Below are 19,697 nucleotides of genomic sequence, written 5' to 3'. Positions count from 1 at the left end.
GAAGGAAAAAACTAGGTGCGTCCTATGGGACAAAAAATACGGTACTTAAACTCTGCAGCTGTGTATTGTACTTAGTTATAACTCGCACTGTAAAGATCAAGTATCTGTATTAAACATGGGGAGTTGGGCAATGCTAATGATTCACATTTATTATTACTATTATTATTAGAATTTATCTACTGCCCTACACCCGGAGGTCTCAGGGCTGTACACAGAATAGAATCAGAATATAAAGCCACAAAATATATAATCAAAGTAAAAACAACAATCCGATAACCCCTGCCCAACACATTTTAGAAGGGCATAGGATGTCAATCAAATCAATTTTGATTGAAGGGGAGGAAGACAATGCAAAATATTACCCTCTCCAGAGGGCATGCTTAATGCTCCCATGGTGAGTTATCAAGTGACTCTTGTGTCACTAGCCTAAAAAGAACGGCCTTTTCCAAGGCGTGACATCTTATTAGTTTTCCTTTTCTTAAAGTGTAAGCAGAATCCACAGTCACTTCCCTTCACTGTTACAAAACAGTGGGTGGAGTCATAAAGATGACCAGAAGGGCTGGCTGAAGCATTTAAATTATTCCCAATCTTAATCTTCTAAATGTTCCCTAAGACTGTCAGGGAGCATTATCAGCACAGAACACAGAGGCTGATGAGAAAGTCTACTTACATCTCCATCCACTTTCCCTCTCACTCGCTGAATGATCAAACCAAAGGAGATCGCTATGCCTCTAGAGCCCTAGTGACCAAGGAGCCAGCAGAGGAAGGTGTCACAATGAAGGGCGTGTCACAAGGACCTCCGCAACCTAGCAACCACCAGCACTCAACTGACATTACTAAGTTTCCTTATATGGCTTTTAATCCATGTTCAGCTTTTTACAAGTATGTAAAATGAAATTTATTCCTTTATATTCAAGCTTCATTTGTACAAATATGTAAAATGAAATTTATTCCTTTATAGTCAGGCTTCCGTTGTTCCTGCACCTACTTAGCATTAGCTATCTAGTCTACCTCTCTGCCTCTTTGGTCCTATATTGCCGAACAGTGGAAAACCAGAAATCACCCCTTGCGTGTTTATTCATTTTATTACCCTCCTTCATCAGCAGGTCCCAGGGCAAGTTAAAGGTAAAGGGTAAAGGGACCCCTGACCATTAGGTCCAGTCGTGACCGACTCTGCTGCCTTGTGGGACATCTTCAGGAGAAGGAAAAGCTAAGAAGCAAGCCCCACCGAATCTTGAGTCCCTAAGATGATTGTATGCCTCCTTCTGACAACTCCTGCCACAAAGCTGGTGCCAAATGTCTTGCTCTGCTTTCCTTTGGACCACATCAGTGAAATGGAGATGGTGGTCTTGTTGCTCGGACTTCCATATACAATGGCCAGGCATGTGCCCTGGGCAGGTCACTTTGGCGCTACTAATGTAAGGTTAAAGGTAAAGGGACCCCTGACCATTAGGTCCAGCCGCGAACGACTCTGGGGTTGCGGTGCTCATCTCACATCAGCTTCCGGGTCATGTGGCCAGCATGACTAAGCCGCTTCTGGCAAACCAGAGCAGCGCACAGAAACGCCGTTTACCTTCCTGCCAGAGCGGTACCTATTTATCTATTTGCACTTTGATGTGCTTTCAAACTGCTAGGTTGGCAGGAGCAGGGACCGAGCAACGGGAGCTCACCCCGTCGCGGGGATTTGAACTGCCGACCTTCTGATCAGCAAGTCCTAGGCCCTGTGGTTTAACCCACAGCATTACCAGATGTTTTTCAAAGAATCCAGGGACTTTGAGGTCTCTTCCAAGTCTTACGGTTCTAGGACTTCAACAAAAACTTTTGCTCTGCACTTCTCCCATTTATTTGGGGATATATATATATATATATATATATGCTTTCGTAGATTTTCACGGGTACAGGAATGCAGGTTTTGGTGTCCTCGGGTGTCTTCCCGTGTAAAAGTTGGGGTGTCTAGGCGACGTTTCGACGAGGTCTCACTCGTCATCTTCAGGCTGGTGCTTTCGGCTTCTTGTTACTGGAACAGAGCGGGATCTCAATGTTTGAGTTCCTATAAATACTGTAGAGGGGGTGTGGTGTCTAGCCTCCAATGTTCTGGGCAGAGAGGAAGTTCCCAGGCTAGTGTGCCTTTTCTTCTTTTGTTCCTTAATTACTTGAGAGATACCTTGAGTGATTTCTTGAGTGATATCCTGAGTACCACTTAGGTGGGTCATTAGGTGTGGATTAGTTGCTAAAGTCTTTGTGTCTTGACCTCTTGAACTTTGTGAAGAGTTTTCCTGAGAAGATGGCTGTATTGCACTTAGTTGTGCTTTGGCTTGGCTTCGTGTATAGGGGCGAGCTGTGGTTTTGTGGCTTGTGTCAGCCAGATCTGTGTAGGGATTGCAGGGGGGTGCAGCATCAAGCCACAAAACCAAGCCACAAAACAAACAAGCCACAAAACCACAGCTCGCCCCTATACACGAAGCCAAGCCAAAGCACAACTAAGTGCAATACAGCCATCTTCTCAGGAAAACTCTTCACAAAGTTCAAGAGGTCAAGACACAAAGACTTTAGCAACTAATCCACACCTAATGACCCACCTAAGTGGTACTCAGGATATCACTCAAGAAATCACTCAAGGTATCTCTCAAGTAATTAAGGAACAAAAGAAGAAAAGGCACACTAGCCTGGGAACTTCCTCTCTGCCCAGAACATTGGAGGCTAGACACCACACCCCCTCTACAGTATTTATAGGAACTCAAACATTGAGATCCCGCTCTGTTCCAGTAACAAGAAGCCGAAAGCACCAGCCTGAAGATGACGAGTGAGACCTCGTCGAAACGTCGCCTAGACACCCCAACTTTTACACGGGAAGACACCCGAGGACACCAAAACCTGCATATATATATATATATATATATATATATATATATATATATATATAAATATATATATATTTTCTCACTACATACATCATTACTGCAACAGCCGGAGCACATCAGCGGAGACAAATTAGCTGAACGTAAGCAGCACTTTGATGAATAAAGTGACTGAGTGGCAATTAAGTCGAAAAACACACGGAGCCCATTAAGACAACATGCATATCTATTGCCAATAAGCATCCCTTCTGCTCAGCCTGAGCGGCAATCTTTGAGCGATTTTGCAGCCGTCTAATTTCTTTTGTCTAGTCATCACCGGCTTCGTTGGCTGAGAAGTATTAGGAAGTCTTCACGCCACATTTGGCGGCGTCTCATTATGGCGCATTGTAAACCAATCCGCAGAAAACGAAGGCTGAGTCTCGTCGGTGATTGGGGTGGTTGTTTTCTCCCTCGCTCGTCTGTTCCTCATGATTTAAGTGCACCGTTGTAAAATCCCGCCTGGCGTCATTGTTTTGTCGCCGTAAAGTTGCTTATTGCCCCATTGTAGAAGATGGCTCATGATCTTGGCCAAGAACGAACAGGCCTATAAAGTCCTTGACGCAATGGTTTCGTATACAGGTGGTTGTCGTTGAAAATGGAGACAACTGCCGTGCTTGCTCCCCACACACCATTGTCTGAGAGGCTCCTTCTTTGCTTTCACACTCCCTCCCAGCCCCCTAGAGCGGGGTGGGGGGGGGGAGAGAACTGTTTGAGCCTGCTAGGCCAAAATACTAATCTATGGCAGCCCCATGAGCCACGTTTGACAGGTGGGAGGCATGCCAACTCCAGGGGGTCTGCAGCCTTCCTGGGATTGCCCACTGGCAACTTCAACTTGCAGAGGAGGAGGAGATCCAGCATGACACAGTGGTTAGAGTGTTGGACTAGGACCTGGGAGACCAAAGTTTGAATCCCTACACCTCCATGAAGCTCACAGGGTGACCTTGGGCCAGTTGCTGCCTCTCATCCTAACCTACTTCACAGGGTTGGTGTAAGGGTTAAAAAGGAGGGAATAACCATGTACTATTGTTGATTCATTGATTTAATTTGCACATTCGGGGGGAAATGGTGGAGTATAAATGTAATAAATGACGGAATAAATAAATAAGCTGGATTGCTGCGATGGCTCAGTTGGTAGACTCTGAATCTCAGGGTTGTGGATTTGAGCACCACATTAGGGAATATATTCCTGCATTGCAGGGGGTTGGACTAGATGACTCTTGGGGTCCCTTCCAACTCTACAGTTCTGTGAATCTATGATACAGGGGTCCATGAACTCAGAAGTTTGGGAAACCCTACATTATAGGAGATGATAGATAGATAGATAGATAGATAGATAGATAGTTGCTTTCGTAGATTTTCACGGGTACAGGAATGCAGGTTTTGGTGTCCTCGGGTGTCTTCCCGTGTAAAAGTTGGGGTGTCTAGGCGACGTTTCGACGAGGTCTCACTCGTCATCTTCAGGCTGGTGCTTTCGGCTTCTTGTTACTGGAACAGAGCGGGATCTCAATGTTTGAGTTCCTATAAATACTGTAGAGGGGGTGTGGTGTCTAGCCTCCAATGTTCTGGGCAGAGAGGAAGTTCCCAGGCTAGTGTGCCTTTTCTTCTTTTGTTCCTTAATTACTTGAGAGATACCTTGAGTGATTTCTTGAGTGATATCCTGAGTACCACTTAGGTGGGTCATTAGGTGTGGATTAGTTGCTAAAGTCTTTGTGTCTTGACCTCTTGAACTTTGTGAAGAGTTTTCCTGAGAAGATGGCTGTATTGCACTTAGTTGTGCTTTGGCTTGGCTTCGTGTATAGGGGCGAGCTGTGGTTTTGTGGCTTGTGTCAGCCAGATCTGTGTAGGGATTGCAGGGGGGTGCAGCATCCGGAGGTGCCACCATGGATTGGCTACTGGATGGTGTCAGTAATTCATCTGTGGAGAGGGTCTGGGTTTGGGTCTGGTGTGGTTGATTGGTGTTGGCGTTCTGTGTGCCTCTGGATCTGGTGTCAGTTTTTGTGGGGAGGGCTAATTTCCAGATGTCTGGCAAGCGGGATGTGTCGTCACCACACCAGACCCAACCACACCAGACCCAAACCCAGACCCTCTCCACAGATGAATTACTGACACCATCCAGTAGCCAATCCATGGTGGCACCTCCGGATGCTGCACCCCCCTGCAATCCCTACACAGATCTGGCTGACACAAGCCACAAAACCACAGCTCGCCCCTATACACGAAGCCAAGCCAAAGCACAACTAAGTGCAATACAGCCATCTTCTCAGGAAAACTCTTCACAAAGTTCAAGAGGTCAAGACACAAAGACTTTAGCAACTAATCCACACCTAATGACCCACCTAAGTGGTACTCAGGATATCACTCAAGAAATCACTCAAGGTATCTCTCAAGTAATTAAGGAACAAAAGAAGAAAAGGCACACTAGCCTGGGAACTTCCTCTCTGCCCAGAACATTGGAGGCTAGACACCACACCCCCTCTACAGTATTTATAGGAACTCAAACATTGAGATCCCGCTCTGTTCCAGTAACAAGAAGCCGAAAGCACCAGCCTGAAGATGACGAGTGAGACCTCGTCGAAACGTCGCCTAGACACCCCAACTTTTACACGGGAAGACACCCGAGGACACCAAAACCTGCATTCCTGTACCCGTGAAAATCTACGAAAGCAAATATCTTACCTCTACGGGGAGGAAACCTTCCAGCTGACAAGAACCTACGAGAAACTAGAAGTCCGAAGAGCCACCATCTTATGTGATCTCTTGTTCCTACGCAACTGCCGAGACAACAAATTAATTCCCACATGCTTCCAACTTAAATTCCATTCTAAAACCCCAGCCACCGAAAGGATCCTGAAACGAACTGAACTATCCCTAATCAGAAACGAACTACACAAGAAAAGATACCTACTAGACCAAACCAACAAAGATCTACTCACTCTTCACCTCAAACTCTGTAACAAAATCCACCCTGCACTCTGGGACAAATGCAAACAACTAGCCGTCTGGAGAGCTGAAACGGAGACCTCACATAAGACAGACACACACACCAACAAACTCCACAAACTAGAGAAACGCCAGAAGCCCGGCCACCCTCCACAGCAACCCATGAAACAAACAGTACATAACATATCAGACAGGATCCTCACCACAACTGAAACCAAAGTACTCTCCAAAGGTTTCAACTTTGCAGTCGCCCCGAGACGCATCCCCACGGAAAACATCATATGCGGAGTCGAAGCTAGCCTAACCAAATTCAACCCAGATGAAGCCAATAAAATCAGACTTGAAGTCACCAACATCCTCTGCTCCAGCAAACCACCCAGAAGCAATTTACACAAAGAAGAACAGAAAGCACTCACCAACCTGAGGAAAGACAACAACATAATCATTCTCCCAGCAGACAAAGGTAATGCCACAGTGGTGATGAACACATCGGACTACCAAGCAAAACTATCAAAGCTACTCCAAGATCCTGCCTACAAACCTATAAAAACAGATCCCACCACCTATCTGGAAAAAACCACCAAATCCAAAATAAAAGCCTCTCCTATCAGTGAAGAAATCCAGCTAAGAATCATCCCCAGAGAAAAATCATCCAGATGCCCCAAACTCTACGGCCTCCCCAAGATACACAAAGAAGGAACACCACTCAGACCAATAGTCAGCTCCATAGGCTCACCTCTACAAAATCTCGCTAAATTTCTCGCCAAGCAACTTCAGCCCTATGCAGAATCCATCTCTTCACACGTACCAAACTCCTTCCAGTTCATAGAAACAATAAAGAAGCAAAACCTACATCCTAATGACCTACTTGTGAGCTTCGATGTTGTATCTCTCTTCACACAAGTGCCCATTAATGAAGCCTTGACAGCTATTCAAAACAAATACAATCCCCCCGAATACATCTTGGACCTGACCAACCACTGCCTAACCAACACGTACTTCATCCACAATGGACAAAGATACAAACAGATAGAAGGAGCACCTATGGGATCACCCCTCTCACCGGTCATCGCAAACCTGTACATGGAACACTTTGAAACCAATGCTTTAGACAAGTCAGAACACAAACCCAAACTTTGGCTCAGATATGTTGACGACACCTTTGTAATTTGGCCACACGGGAAGGAAAAACTGGATAGCTTCCTCACACATCTCAACAACTTACACCCCAAAATACAATTCACTATGGAAATAGAAGCCAACAACCAACTTCCCTTCCTTGACGTCCTAATCTACAAAAAACCTGATGGCTCCCTAGGACACACTATCTACCAGAAAAAAACACACACCAACCGCTACTTACATGCACAATCACACCACCACCCTGCACAAATAAACTCCGTAGCCAAGACTCTCATCTCCAGAACCAAACGCCTGGCTGACAAAGACCACTTGACAACTGAGTTACAGAATCTCTCAAATGTGTTAATTGCCAATGGATACCAGCAAAACAGGATTACGAAGCTAATCCAAAAGGAAACACCCCCCAAAAACCAAGACACAGAAGAAAACAATGGCATGGCCCTCCTTCCTTATATCAAGGGCACTACAGATAAAATTAGCAAAATCCTCCATAAACACAATATCAAAACAGCCTTTTGCACCAACCAAAAAATAGCCAATATCCTCAGAAACCCCAAGGATAAAATCCAGTTGGAAAACCAAGGGATCTATGAAATACCCTGCAAAGTCTGCCCAGCCACGTACATTGGACAAACAAACAGACGAATAAATGCACGTATCGCAGAACACAAGAATGCCGTCAAAAAAGAAGAAAAAACTTCCTCTCTTTTCCAACACATGAAAGAAACAGGACACGAAATTAATTTTGCAGATTCCAAATTGCTCTTTAACACGGAACATCACCACAAGAGAATAATCATGGAAGCCATCGAGATAGAGAAACACCCTCACAACATGAACAAGCGTGACGACACATCCCGCTTGCCAGACATCTGGAAATTAGCCCTCCCCACAAAAACTGACACCAGATCCAGAGGCACACAGAACGCCAACACCAATCAACCACACCAGACCCAAACCCAGACCCTCTCCACAGATGAATTACTGACACCATCCAGTAGCCAATCCATGGTGGCACCTCCGGATGCTGCACCCCCCTGCAATCCCTACACAGATCTGGCTGACACAAGCCACAAAACCACAGCTCGCCCCTATACACGAAGCCAAGCCAAAGCACAACTAAGTGCAATACAGCCATCTTCTCAGGAAAACTCTTCACAAAGTTCAAGAGGTCAAGACACAAAGACTTTAGCAACTAATCCACACCTAATGACCCACCTAAGTGGTACTCAGGATATCACTCAAGAAATCACTCAAGGTATCTCTCAAGTAATTAAGGAACAAAAGAAGAAAAGGCACACTAGCCTGGGAACTTCCTCTCTGCCCAGAACATTGGAGGCTAGACACCACACCCCCTCTACAGTATTTATAGGAACTCAAACATTGAGATCCCGCTCTGTTCCAGTAACAAGAAGCCGAAAGCACCAGCCTGAAGATGACGAGTGAGACCTCGTCGAAACGTCGCCTAGACACCCCAACTTTTACACGGGAAGACACCCGAGGACACCAAAACCTGCATTCCTGTACCCGTGAAAATCTACGAAAGCAAATATCTTACCTCTACGGGGAGGAAACCTTCCAGCTGACAAGAACCTACGAGAAACTAGAAGTCCGAAGAGCCACCATCTTATGTGATCTCTTGTTCCTACGCAACTGCCGAGACAACAAATTAATTCCCACATGCTTCCAACTTAAATTCCATTCTAAAACCCCAGCCACCGAAAGGATCCTGAAACGAACTGAACTATCCCTAATCAGAAACGAACTACACAAGAAAAGATACCTACTAGACCAAACCAACAAAGATCTACTCACTCTTCACCTCAAACTCTGTAACAAAATCCACCCTGCACTCTGGGACAAATGCAAACAACTAGCCGTCTGGAGAGCTGAAACGGAGACCTCACATAAGACAGACACACACACCAACAAACTCCACAAACTAGAGAAACGCCAGAAGCCCGGCCACCCTCCACAGCAACCCATGAAACAAACAGTACATAACATATCAGACAGGATCCTCACCACAACTGAAACCAAAGTACTCTCCAAAGGTTTCAACTTTGCAGTCGCCCCGAGACGCATCCCCACGGAAAACATCATATGCGGAGTCGAAGCTAGCCTAACCAAATTCAACCCAGATGAAGCCAATAAAATCAGACTTGAAGTCACCAACATCCTCTGCTCCAGCAAACCACCCAGAAGCAATTTACACAAAGAAGAACAGAAAGCACTCACCAACCTGAGGAAAGACAACAACATAATCATTCTCCCAGCAGACAAAGGTAATGCCACAGTGGTGATGAACACATCGGACTACCAAGCAAAACTATCAAAGCTACTCCAAGATCCTGCCTACAAACCTATAAAAACAGATCCCACCACCTATCTGGAAAAAACCACCAAATCCAAAATAAAAGCCTCTCCTATCAGTGAAGAAATCCAGCTAAGAATCATCCCCAGAGAAAAATCATCCAGATGCCCCAAACTCTACGGCCTCCCCAAGATACACAAAGAAGGAACACCACTCAGACCAATAGTCAGCTCCATAGGCTCACCTCTACAAAATCTCGCTAAATTTCTCGCCAAGCAACTTCAGCCCTATGCAGAATCCATCTCTTCACACGTACCAAACTCCTTCCAGTTCATAGAAACAATAAAGAAGCAAAACCTACATCCTAATGACCTACTTGTGAGCTTCGATGTTGTATCTCTCTTCACACAAGTGCCCATTAATGAAGCCTTGACAGCTATTCAAAACAAATACAATCCCCCCGAATACATCTTGGACCTGACCAACCACTGCCTAACCAACACGTACTTCATCCACAATGGACAAAGATACAAACAGATAGAAGGAGCACCTATGGGATCACCCCTCTCACCGGTCATCGCAAACCTGTACATGGAACACTTTGAAACCAATGCTTTAGACAAGTCAGAACACAAACCCAAACTTTGGCTCAGATATGTTGACGACACCTTTGTAATTTGGCCACACGGGAAGGAAAAACTGGATAGCTTCCTCACACATCTCAACAACTTACACCCCAAAATACAATTCACTATGGAAATAGAAGCCAACAACCAACTTCCCTTCCTTGACGTCCTAATCTACAAAAAACCTGATGGCTCCCTAGGACACACTATCTACCAGAAAAAAACACACACCAACCGCTACTTACATGCACAATCACACCACCACCCTGCACAAATAAACTCCGTAGCCAAGACTCTCATCTCCAGAACCAAACGCCTGGCTGACAAAGACCACTTGACAACTGAGTTACAGAATCTCTCAAATGTGTTAATTGCCAATGGATACCAGCAAAACAGGATTACGAAGCTAATCCAAAAGGAAACACCCCCCAAAAACCAAGACACAGAAGAAAACAATGGCATGGCCCTCCTTCCTTATATCAAGGGCACTACAGATAAAATTAGCAAAATCCTCCATAAACACAATATCAAAACAGCCTTTTGCACCAACCAAAAAATAGCCAATATCCTCAGAAACCCCAAGGATAAAATCCAGTTGGAAAACCAAGGGATCTATGAAATACCCTGCAAAGTCTGCCCAGCCACGTACATTGGACAAACAAACAGACGAATAAATGCACGTATCGCAGAACACAAGAATGCCGTCAAAAAAGAAGAAAAAACTTCCTCTCTTTTCCAACACATGAAAGAAACAGGACACGAAATTAATTTTGCAGATTCCAAATTGCTCTTTAACACGGAACATCACCACAAGAGAATAATCATGGAAGCCATCGAGATAGAGAAACACCCTCACAACATGAACAAGCGTGACGACACATCCCGCTTGCCAGACATCTGGAAATTAGCCCTCCCCACAAAAACTGACACCAGATCCAGAGGCACACAGAACGCCAACACCAATCAACCACACCAGACCCAAACCCAGACCCTCTCCACAGATGAATTACTGACACCATCCAGTAGCCAATCCATGGTGGCACCTCCGGATGCTGCACCCCCCTGCAATCCCTACACAGATCTGGCTGACACAAGCCACAAAACCACAGCTCGCCCCTATACACGAAGCCAAGCCAAAGCACAACTAAGTGCAATACAGCCATCTTCTCAGGAAAACTCTTCACAAAGTTCAAGAGGTCAAGACACAAAGACTTTAGCAACTAATCCACACCTAATGACCCACCTAAGTGGTACTCAGGATATCACTCAAGAAATCACTCAAGGTATCTCTCAAGTAATTAAGGAACAAAAGAAGAAAAGGCACACTAGCCTGGGAACTTCCTCTCTGCCCAGAACATTGGAGGCTAGACACCACACCCCCTCTACAGTATTTATAGGAACTCAAACATTGAGATCCCGCTCTGTTCCAGTAACAAGAAGCCGAAAGCACCAGCCTGAAGATGACGAGTGAGACCTCGTCGAAACGTCGCCTAGACACCCCAACTTTTACACGGGAAGACACCCGAGGACACCAAAACCTGCATAGATAGATAGATAGATAGATAGATAGATAATGATGGGGTATAAGGGTTAATTGAACAAATGAAAATGGCTTAACCTTGGTCTCTCTAGTCACATTATCACCTAAAGTCTCAGGCAAATAGATATTTCCCAGCCCTCATAGGCTATATAAAGGTAAGGTAAAGGACCCCTGGATAGTTAAGTCCAGTCAAAGGCGACTATGGGGTTGCGGCGCTCATCTTGCTTTCAGGCCGAGGGAGCCGCTGTTTGTCCACAGGCAGCTTTTCAGGTCATGTGGCCAGCATGACTCAACCGCTACTAGTGCAACGGAACACAGTGACAGAAGCCAGAGTGCATGGAAATGCTGTTGTATCTTTCCGCTGCAGCAGTACATATTTATCTACTTGCGCTAGCACAGGGGTCAGCAAACGTTTTCAGCAGGGAGCCGGTCCACTGTCAGGGAGCCGGTCCACTGTCCCTCAAACCATGTGGTGGGCCGGACTATATTTTGAAGAAAAAAAAGAACAAATTCCTATGCCCCAAAAATAACCCAGAGGTGCATTTTAAATAAAAGGACACATTCTACTCATGTAAAAACCCGCTGATTCCTGGACCGTCCGTGGGCCAGATAGAGAAGGCGATTGGGCCGGATCCGGCCCCCGGGCCTTAGTTTGCCTACCCATGCACTAGCATGCTTTTGAACTGCTAGGTTGGCAGGAGCTGGGACAGAACAACGGGAGCTCACTCCGTTGTGGGAATTCGAACCACCAACCTTCTGATCGGCGAACCCAACAGGCTCAGTGGTTTAGACCACAGCGGTTTAGACCACATAGCGTCCAAATCGGCTATGTACATACTACTGGCTTGAAATGCTGCAAGGTTGTTTTTCTCTCTGCTGTCTTCAACGCCCATTTGCATTTTACTGTCCACACCAGAGAGGGGCTGGGCATGTCTTCCCCTGACATGCGTTGCCCGTTTTGTTTCCCTTCACCTGAGCTTGCCCAACTCCCGTTCTCGAAGCTGCCCTCTGCGCGTGAACTGGAGCTTAACTGCAATGCGGATGCACCTTAAGTTTCCCATTCAGACTAAGCCCACAAGATGAGCTCTGTGCAGGACCACAGCCACCCACGCCCAACCGACCCCTGGGACTCGAAAGAAGGATGTGGAAATTAAAACAATTCATTACATTCCAAACGGACGGCGCAGTCATCAATAAATAAATGCCTCGGGTGCAATCGTCGATATGGATCTGTTGAACTATTCAATAATTAAATGTAAACTGTCTGAAGAGAATTATTAATTATTTTCATGTATTATTCAGCTAGCATCGCTTCTGAGACAGTGATAGTCTGGAGGGGTGTCCCAAGAACCAGGGGGGATGAAGTTCAACCCAGAGAGAAAATGAGAGATGCATTGCTAAAGCAGAATCAGCCGTCATAAAGCAAGCTCTGTCTGGGATGCTTGGCTTGGTAGGGAAGGGGATTCGTATAAAAGCAAACAACGGGAGATTCCTCTCTATAGCAGCGCTAGAGGCACTAATTTCAAGAGATTTTGTGCTCTCTCTGGTGGGCATCCTTGGAAATGCAACCCAGCACGTCCAGTAATGTAAAATCACCTGATTCTCCTCACATTATGTCAAATGAGGCACAACAAAACAACAACCACTGATTACAAAAGCAACCAATATAGTTAATTTTGGATTTGTTTGGGGTTTTTTGTTTGTTTGTTTTTGTGTGTGTTTTTGGTTAAGGTTTCTCCCGGAGGAAAGTCTTTACATTGGCAAGCGGATAAAGGAAATTTTCAAATAAATACAGTGGTACCTCGGTTCTTGAACATCTCCATTGCTGAATCTTTCGGAACCCGAACACCAAAAACCCGGAAGTAAATGCTTCCGTTTTTGAACATGTCTCAAAAGTCGAACAGCTTCCGCAGTGTGTTTTTCCATTTTTCCAATTGAACTTGCAGCCAGACCTTTGCACCTCGGTTTTCAAACGTTTCAGAAGTCGAATGGTCCTCTGGAATGGATTACATTTGAGAACTGAAGTACCACTGAAGACAGCTGCAGGGGGTTAGACTAGATTACCCTTGGGGCCCCTTCCAACTCTAGAATAACTCTACAACTTTGTGGTTCTAGGGTCAAATGCACTCTTTTCCTTCACATGAGCATTTCAGAAAGGAGAAAAGGTGGGATTGCTCAACCATTTCAGCAAATCGCACGTGACCAAGACCTACAAAATGTCGCAGTGTGTGGATTGCTCCTGTTCAGGCTGCCAGCCAGTCAGCCTTGCCGTTCTCCAGAATATTCCGTATCATTTCACAGACACACCGAATTTCTGTTCCTCATCCTGGAATCCAGACATTCTATCTCACCTACTCACCCCATCAGCATTCTGCATCCACTCAGCAGACTGAGTTGCTTTGCGCCCTGGAGGGCTTTTTGTGAGATGTAACATAAGCAGTCAAGTACAATACTTCCTGTTTGCCCAGACTGGACACACAGGGGGATGTTACTCCAGCCAGGAGGACTTCCTGTCACACCTGGTCTGGAGCATCCTCCCCTGCATGTGACCAGGTAGATGGGAGTGACCCTGTGAGACCCTTGTAAAAGGGCCAGTCACACAGTCATCTTCCCTTGCTGCTCTCTTCTAATACTGATGCATTTGCTGTGTGCTGGCTCTCGGTCAGCAGCACATGGGCTCATCCCTCACAAAAGGATGAATTCACACCTTTCCCTGTATCTGTAACTACAAGCTAAAGCCTGCCTTCAGGATCATACTGTGAACTGAATGTAAGTAAACTTCTTACTACTTTTAAGAAAAGACTGCTGTGTCTTTATTCTGTTTAAGAGGGAACAAAGGGGGTTTACCAGGAATAATCCAATCTGGACAAGCCAGACTGTTTAACTAAAGCCAGTTGGTGTAGTGGTTAAGAGTGGTAGTCTCGTAATCTGGGGAACCGGGTTCGCTTCCCTGCTCCTCCACATGCAGCTGCTGGGTGACCTTGGGCTAGTCACACTTCTCTGAAGTCTCTCAGCCCCACTCACCTCACAGAGTGTTTGTTGGGGAGGAAGGAAAGGGAGATTGTTAGCCGCTTTGAGACTCCTTAGGGTAGTGATAAAGCAGGATATCAAATCCAAATTCTTCTTCTTCTAAAGAGATTCAGTTGAGTCTACCAACTAGCTTCCTGCAATATATTGGGGTATGTACTCTGCTACTGACTCTCTAGCATGAGTGAGGAAAGATAATATTTAATCCATCTATCCTCCCCTACTAGCCCCAACACCCCCACACTTTTCTCCCCTTAGGACTAGGTCCTGTCCATGCCATGCATCCAAAGCATATACCTTCCCCCAAAGAATCATGGGAACTGTAGTTCACCTCCCACAGAACTACAATTCCCAGCACCCTTAACCAACTGCCCTTCCCAGGATTCTTTGGGGGAAAGCCATGTGGTTCAGATGTGCTTTGAACAGATGGTGTGGCCAAGACGCTAATGATTTCCTGTACTTTGCCTTTCCCCTAGCCTGCTGACAGATAGCATTACCCCCTTGTGGATAGGTAAAAAAGTAAAGGATCCCTGGAAGGTTAAGTCCAGTCAAACTTGTCTATGGGGTGCGGCGCTCATCTCCACTTTCAGGCCAAGGGAGCAGACAGCTTTCTGGGTCATGTGGCCAGCATGACTAAATCACTTCTGGCGCAACGGGACACCGTGATGGAAACCAGAGCCCATGGAAATGCCGTTTACCTTCCCGCCACAGCGGTACCTATTTATCTACTTGCACTGGTATGCTTTTGAACTGCTAGGTTGGCAGGAGCTGGGACAGAGCTCCCCCCGTCGCAGGGATTTGAACTGCTGATGTTCTGATCGGCAAGCCCAAGAGGCTCAGTGGTTTAGACCGCAGCGCCACCTGCGTCTCTGCCCCCCTTGTGGATAGTGTTGTTTTGGCTACATAAGACTAGGCGCTCAGAACACAGAGTTTGCTGTTAGTATGCATTCTAAATTTAAGTTAGGTATCAGCGCCAAAAGTGATATTTCTAAGATATAGCCAACATTAAAGTGCAAAAAGGCTGTGCATTATTAACAGTGTTTGGGAAGAGGGGGTTATTTCTCTGTACAGCAGTTGCTGATAACCTAAGGAAGAACCACATGCTTTAAACGTACCTCCATGCCATTTAAAAGATGCTCATTCTGTATAAATATTTCTAGAGCTGAGACAATAAGGGACAATTACATTTCTGTGCCCATATACTGACATGGAAAAAAAAGACTTGGTGGTGGAGAAACAAGTGATCTGATTTTTTAAAGTCATGCTATTATTTGCAAACCAGACAATCCAAGACTGTGTCTTCATTAGTACCATTCCCAACATTTCTTTCACACTGTGCGGTGTGCATTTCGAAGCTATTCTGTGTCCCTGTCCCTGTGTGCCATGTCCCAGGCAAAAGGAAAGGTGAACTCCTTGAATCCTTCTCTTCGTATCTGCATTGCAGCATTATACAGATCCTTCTCGTTCCCCTCCCCATGTTCTGCTTTCAGAGGGCAGAACAGGGTCGTGCGAAATCAATTTCAAGCAAAATTGACAATGCAAATGTTTTCTTTTGCAGGTTGCAGCCTGGCGCAGCCTTTGACATTGATTAACTTAAAGTTAACAGGAACTTAAGACATGCATGCAGAGGTTTCTAGGTTCCTTGCAGGGTGATAGTGGGTGGTTAGGGAGAAAATAAAAAGAGCAATTTACAACAACGTTGTCAAAGGCTAGAGAGACCTCCTAGGCTCTGAGTACACTTTGGGGGGATGTGTTGAGCACTGCTATAATTTGAAGTGATTGATGGATACTAAAACATTACAGCACACTTTATTTCAAAGGACAGTGGGTGGTATTCAACTCAATTTTACTCAGAGTAGGTGCATCAAAATTCATGGACCTGACTTAATCGTGCTCATTAATTTCGGTGGCTCTACTCTGTTTAAAATCCAGTTGAATGCCACCCTGCATTTTTCTGTTCTTACTACATGTAAAGGTTGCCTGCAGCTGAAGTTATTTGACAAAACCAATAAATAAAATAAATAAGAAAGGAATATCCCAATATTTCAAAGTATGCTTGGGTAGAGATTTATTCGCACGTATGTAAATTTCCCTTAAATTTTGATTATCTTTGTACAACTGAAGAATTAGGCTGCAATCATAACACCGCTTACCTTGGAGTAAGGGCTCCTGAAATAAATCGGCCTTCATTCTAAGTAAAGATATCTTGAATTCCAGCCATCATACAACCAGAGAATCATAAAATTGGAGAGTGGGAAGGGACCCGGAGGGTCATCTAGCTCAACCCCCTGCAATGAAGGAATCTTTTGCTTGATGTGGTGCTTGAACCTATGACGCTCAGATTAAGAGTGCCCTACCAAGTGAGCTAGGACGTGGGTGGCGCTGTGGGTTAAACCACAGAGGCTAGGACTTGCCAATCAGAAGGTTGGCGGTTCAAACCCCCTCGATGGGGGGAGCTCCTGTTGCTCGGTCCCTGCTCCTGCCAACCTAGCAGTTCGAAAGCACGTCAAAGTGCAAGTAGATAAATAGGTACCACTCCAGCGGGAAAGTAAATGGCGTTTCCGTACTTCTCTGCTTCGCCAGAAGCAGCTTAGTCATGCTGCCCACATGACCCGGAAGCTGCATGCCGGCTCCCTCGGCCAATAAAGCGAGATGAGCGCCGCAACCCCAGAGTCGGCCACGACTGGACCTAATGGTCAGGGGTCCCTTTACCTTTTACCAAGCGAGCTACCCCATAAGCACTTTACCACAAGACAAAATGAACCTGCTTGATAAATCCTTCCTCTCACCCCAGTATGGTTGGGCCTTAAATATACTGTCTTCGGTTGTATTTGAGGGTCGATTTCAAAAGATTCTGCTGGAAAAATGCTTATGTCCATGTGGAGATGGCAGTATTGAATCAGTAGCTCATGTGTTTTGGCTTGCACTGTTTATAACTATTTGAGGAGTGAGGTTATAACCCCTCTGCTACTATCCAGTCCAGGTCTCTCAACCATTTGCTACTGTGTCCTTTATTCCAGCAGATCAGGATAATCAGGTGACAGCCAAAACTGCAAAAAAAATAGCAGGGGCAATTAGAATAAGATCTACTATTTGATTATTGATGAAAACCTCCAAAATGTATTTTGTATAGTTAATTTTTTGCCTCTATCTTCAGTACAGTGGTACCTCGGGTTAAGTACTTCATTCGTTCCGGAGGTCCATTCTTAACCTGAAACTGTTCTTAACCTGAAGCACCACTTTAGCTAATGGGGCCTCCTGCTGTCGCCGCGCCGCCAGAGCATGATTTCTGTTCTCATCCTGAAGCAAAGTTCTTAACCTGAAGCACTATTTCTGGGTTAGTGGAGTCTGTAACCTGAAGCGTATGTAACCTGAAGCATATGTAACCCGAGGTACCACTGTACGTTGTGTTTTATTTTATTGCTATGGCTAGTGGCTGATGACAATATTCTTCTGATTCTGTGGTTGGGCCTGTGGAATGACTGTGTGACAGAGCTGTGTCTCATATGCTCGCCATCACAACACACAGCACTGAGGAAGATGGGACACTTCTTCAAGGAAAGGGAAGCCATGGACTTTGGAGAACCCTGCATTGGGCTTCTGCCTTCGTGGGGTGGACTCTGGGTAGCAATCACAAGATTGTTATGGATGCAGTCCTGAAATCTTTAGCTCCTTGATGCCCATGGAAAGCACAGCAGCGGCTGGCATCTAAACAATCTGGATTGCAGCCAGGGAAGATTATAGAAAACCAAAGGTAGCTGTACTAACCCCTAAGGAGTTGGGAAGTCAAAACTCACAGCTGGGCAATAGCTTCATGGAAATGTCACAGGACTCAGCTATACAGATGCAAATAAAACATTTTAAGTGTGTTTTAAGTATGATACACTAGATGGTGATGGTGAGTCTTATGGAAAACTCAGTGTATTTTTAAAAAACGCTTTTAAATAAAATAAAATAAATAAAATAAAATAAAATTTAAATAAAATAAAATAAAATAAATTTCAGTGCAGTTGTCCCTGACGGGGATCAAACCTGCTACATTTTATCACTCAGCAGTTAAAATCCTTATTCTATAATACTAAAGACTTCCTGGTCACTCAGGTATGTGGGGGCTCCTTCAAATGTAATGCAGTTGCTATTCAACAAAGAACTTTTAAGCTCAGCCCAGTCTACTCAGAAGCCAACCCCATTGAATTCAATGGGACCGGCTTCCAGGCTAGGGCTGCCATATGTTGGAAAATTCCTGGACATATCTGGGATTCTTCCGTTGGAAATAGCGTCTGGGTGGAATTTCCAAAAATCAGTAAAAATGGCTAGGGAGAACTGGGCATATGGCTACCCAAATCAGGTGATGGGTTTTTTTTTGGCAAATTTCCTTTAAAAAAAAGCTTTTAAAAAATCATTTGTGGGGGGCGGATTTTGAAGAACTTTGTGCCGGAAAAGCTCAACAACCTTTTGAAATATGGCAACCCTGTGAATCCAGGAAAGTGTGTGCAGGATTGCAGCCTAAATGCAGGAATAGCATGGAACCAGTGTGCAGGCAGTCACATGAGCCAGCTGCTGCGTGTGCATGTATAAACACACACTGGGGACACGTGTACATTCACACACACTCACACACATCACATGTGATGGTCTAGACATGGATTGCGCAATGCTGTCTGCACAGGAGCCCTTTTGAGACAGGGGCCCTGTCCTGTTTTAACAGCTTACACATCTCAACTGTAAACCACATGAACTGCTTGCCCGGAAATTTGTACATTGCTTGGAACTAAGCTTACTTTATGCGCCCTGAGGACACATGCCTCCTGCATCAGTTATTTTTGTTTAGATACCAATAGACCAGGGGTCAGCAAACTTTTTCAGCAGGGGGCCGATCCACTGTCCCTCAGACCTTGTGGAGGGCCGGACTATATTTTTTTGGGGGGGAATAACAAATTCCTATGCCCCACAAATAACTCAGAGGTGCATTTTAAATAAAAGCACACATTCTACTCATGTAAAAACACCAGGTAGGCTCCACAAATAACCCAGAGATGCATTTTAAATAAAAGGACACATTCTGTAAAGACATGCTGATTCCCAGACTATCTGCGGGCTGGATTTATAAGGCAATTGGGCCAGATCCGGCCCCCGGGCCTTAGTTTGCCTACCAATGCAATAGACTAACCATCTTTTCTTTGTTCCTGGTTGCCATACATTTGCTTTGA

The 19,697-nt window shown here is 45.3% G+C and overlaps 2 protein-coding genes across 9 annotated transcripts in view; one reads left to right on the top strand and one right to left on the bottom strand.

Moving 5' to 3' along the window:
- The window catches only part of KCNS3 (potassium voltage-gated channel modifier subfamily S member 3), a 466,063-nt gene that overhangs the window by 60,803 nt on the left and 385,563 nt on the right, over window positions 1–19,697 (bottom strand). Inside the window, exon 1 of one of the 8 annotated variants that reach the window (XR_014561930.1) lies at window positions 671–743. The exons of the other annotated variants lie outside the window; for them this stretch is intronic. The gene's annotated coding sequence lies outside the window, so the exon portion shown is untranslated. Of the gene's footprint in view, window positions 1–670; window positions 744–19,697 lie in introns of those variants that run through there. 8 annotated transcript variants of the gene reach the window in all.
- Window positions 5,531–16,021, top strand: LOC310841158 (uncharacterized protein; the record flags this gene model as incomplete). The annotated part of the gene is made up of 3 exons (XM_083731748.1): window positions 5,531–5,624; window positions 8,403–10,956; window positions 15,932–16,021. Exons 2-3 carry the CDS (start codon window positions 8,416–8,418, stop codon window positions 16,019–16,021), a joined length of 2,631 nt encoding a protein of 876 aa, XP_083587874.1. The 5' UTR covers window positions 5,531–5,624; window positions 8,403–8,415.

The sequence above is a fragment of the Podarcis gaigeae genome, assembly GCF_964106915.1.
Source record: "Podarcis gaigeae genome assembly, chromosome: 3".
Taxonomy (NCBI): domain Eukaryota; kingdom Metazoa; phylum Chordata; class Lepidosauria; order Squamata; family Lacertidae; genus Podarcis; species Podarcis gaigeae.
The sequence above is the reverse complement of the archived record's forward strand: the minus strand, read 5'-3'. Positions and strand labels throughout refer to the sequence as shown.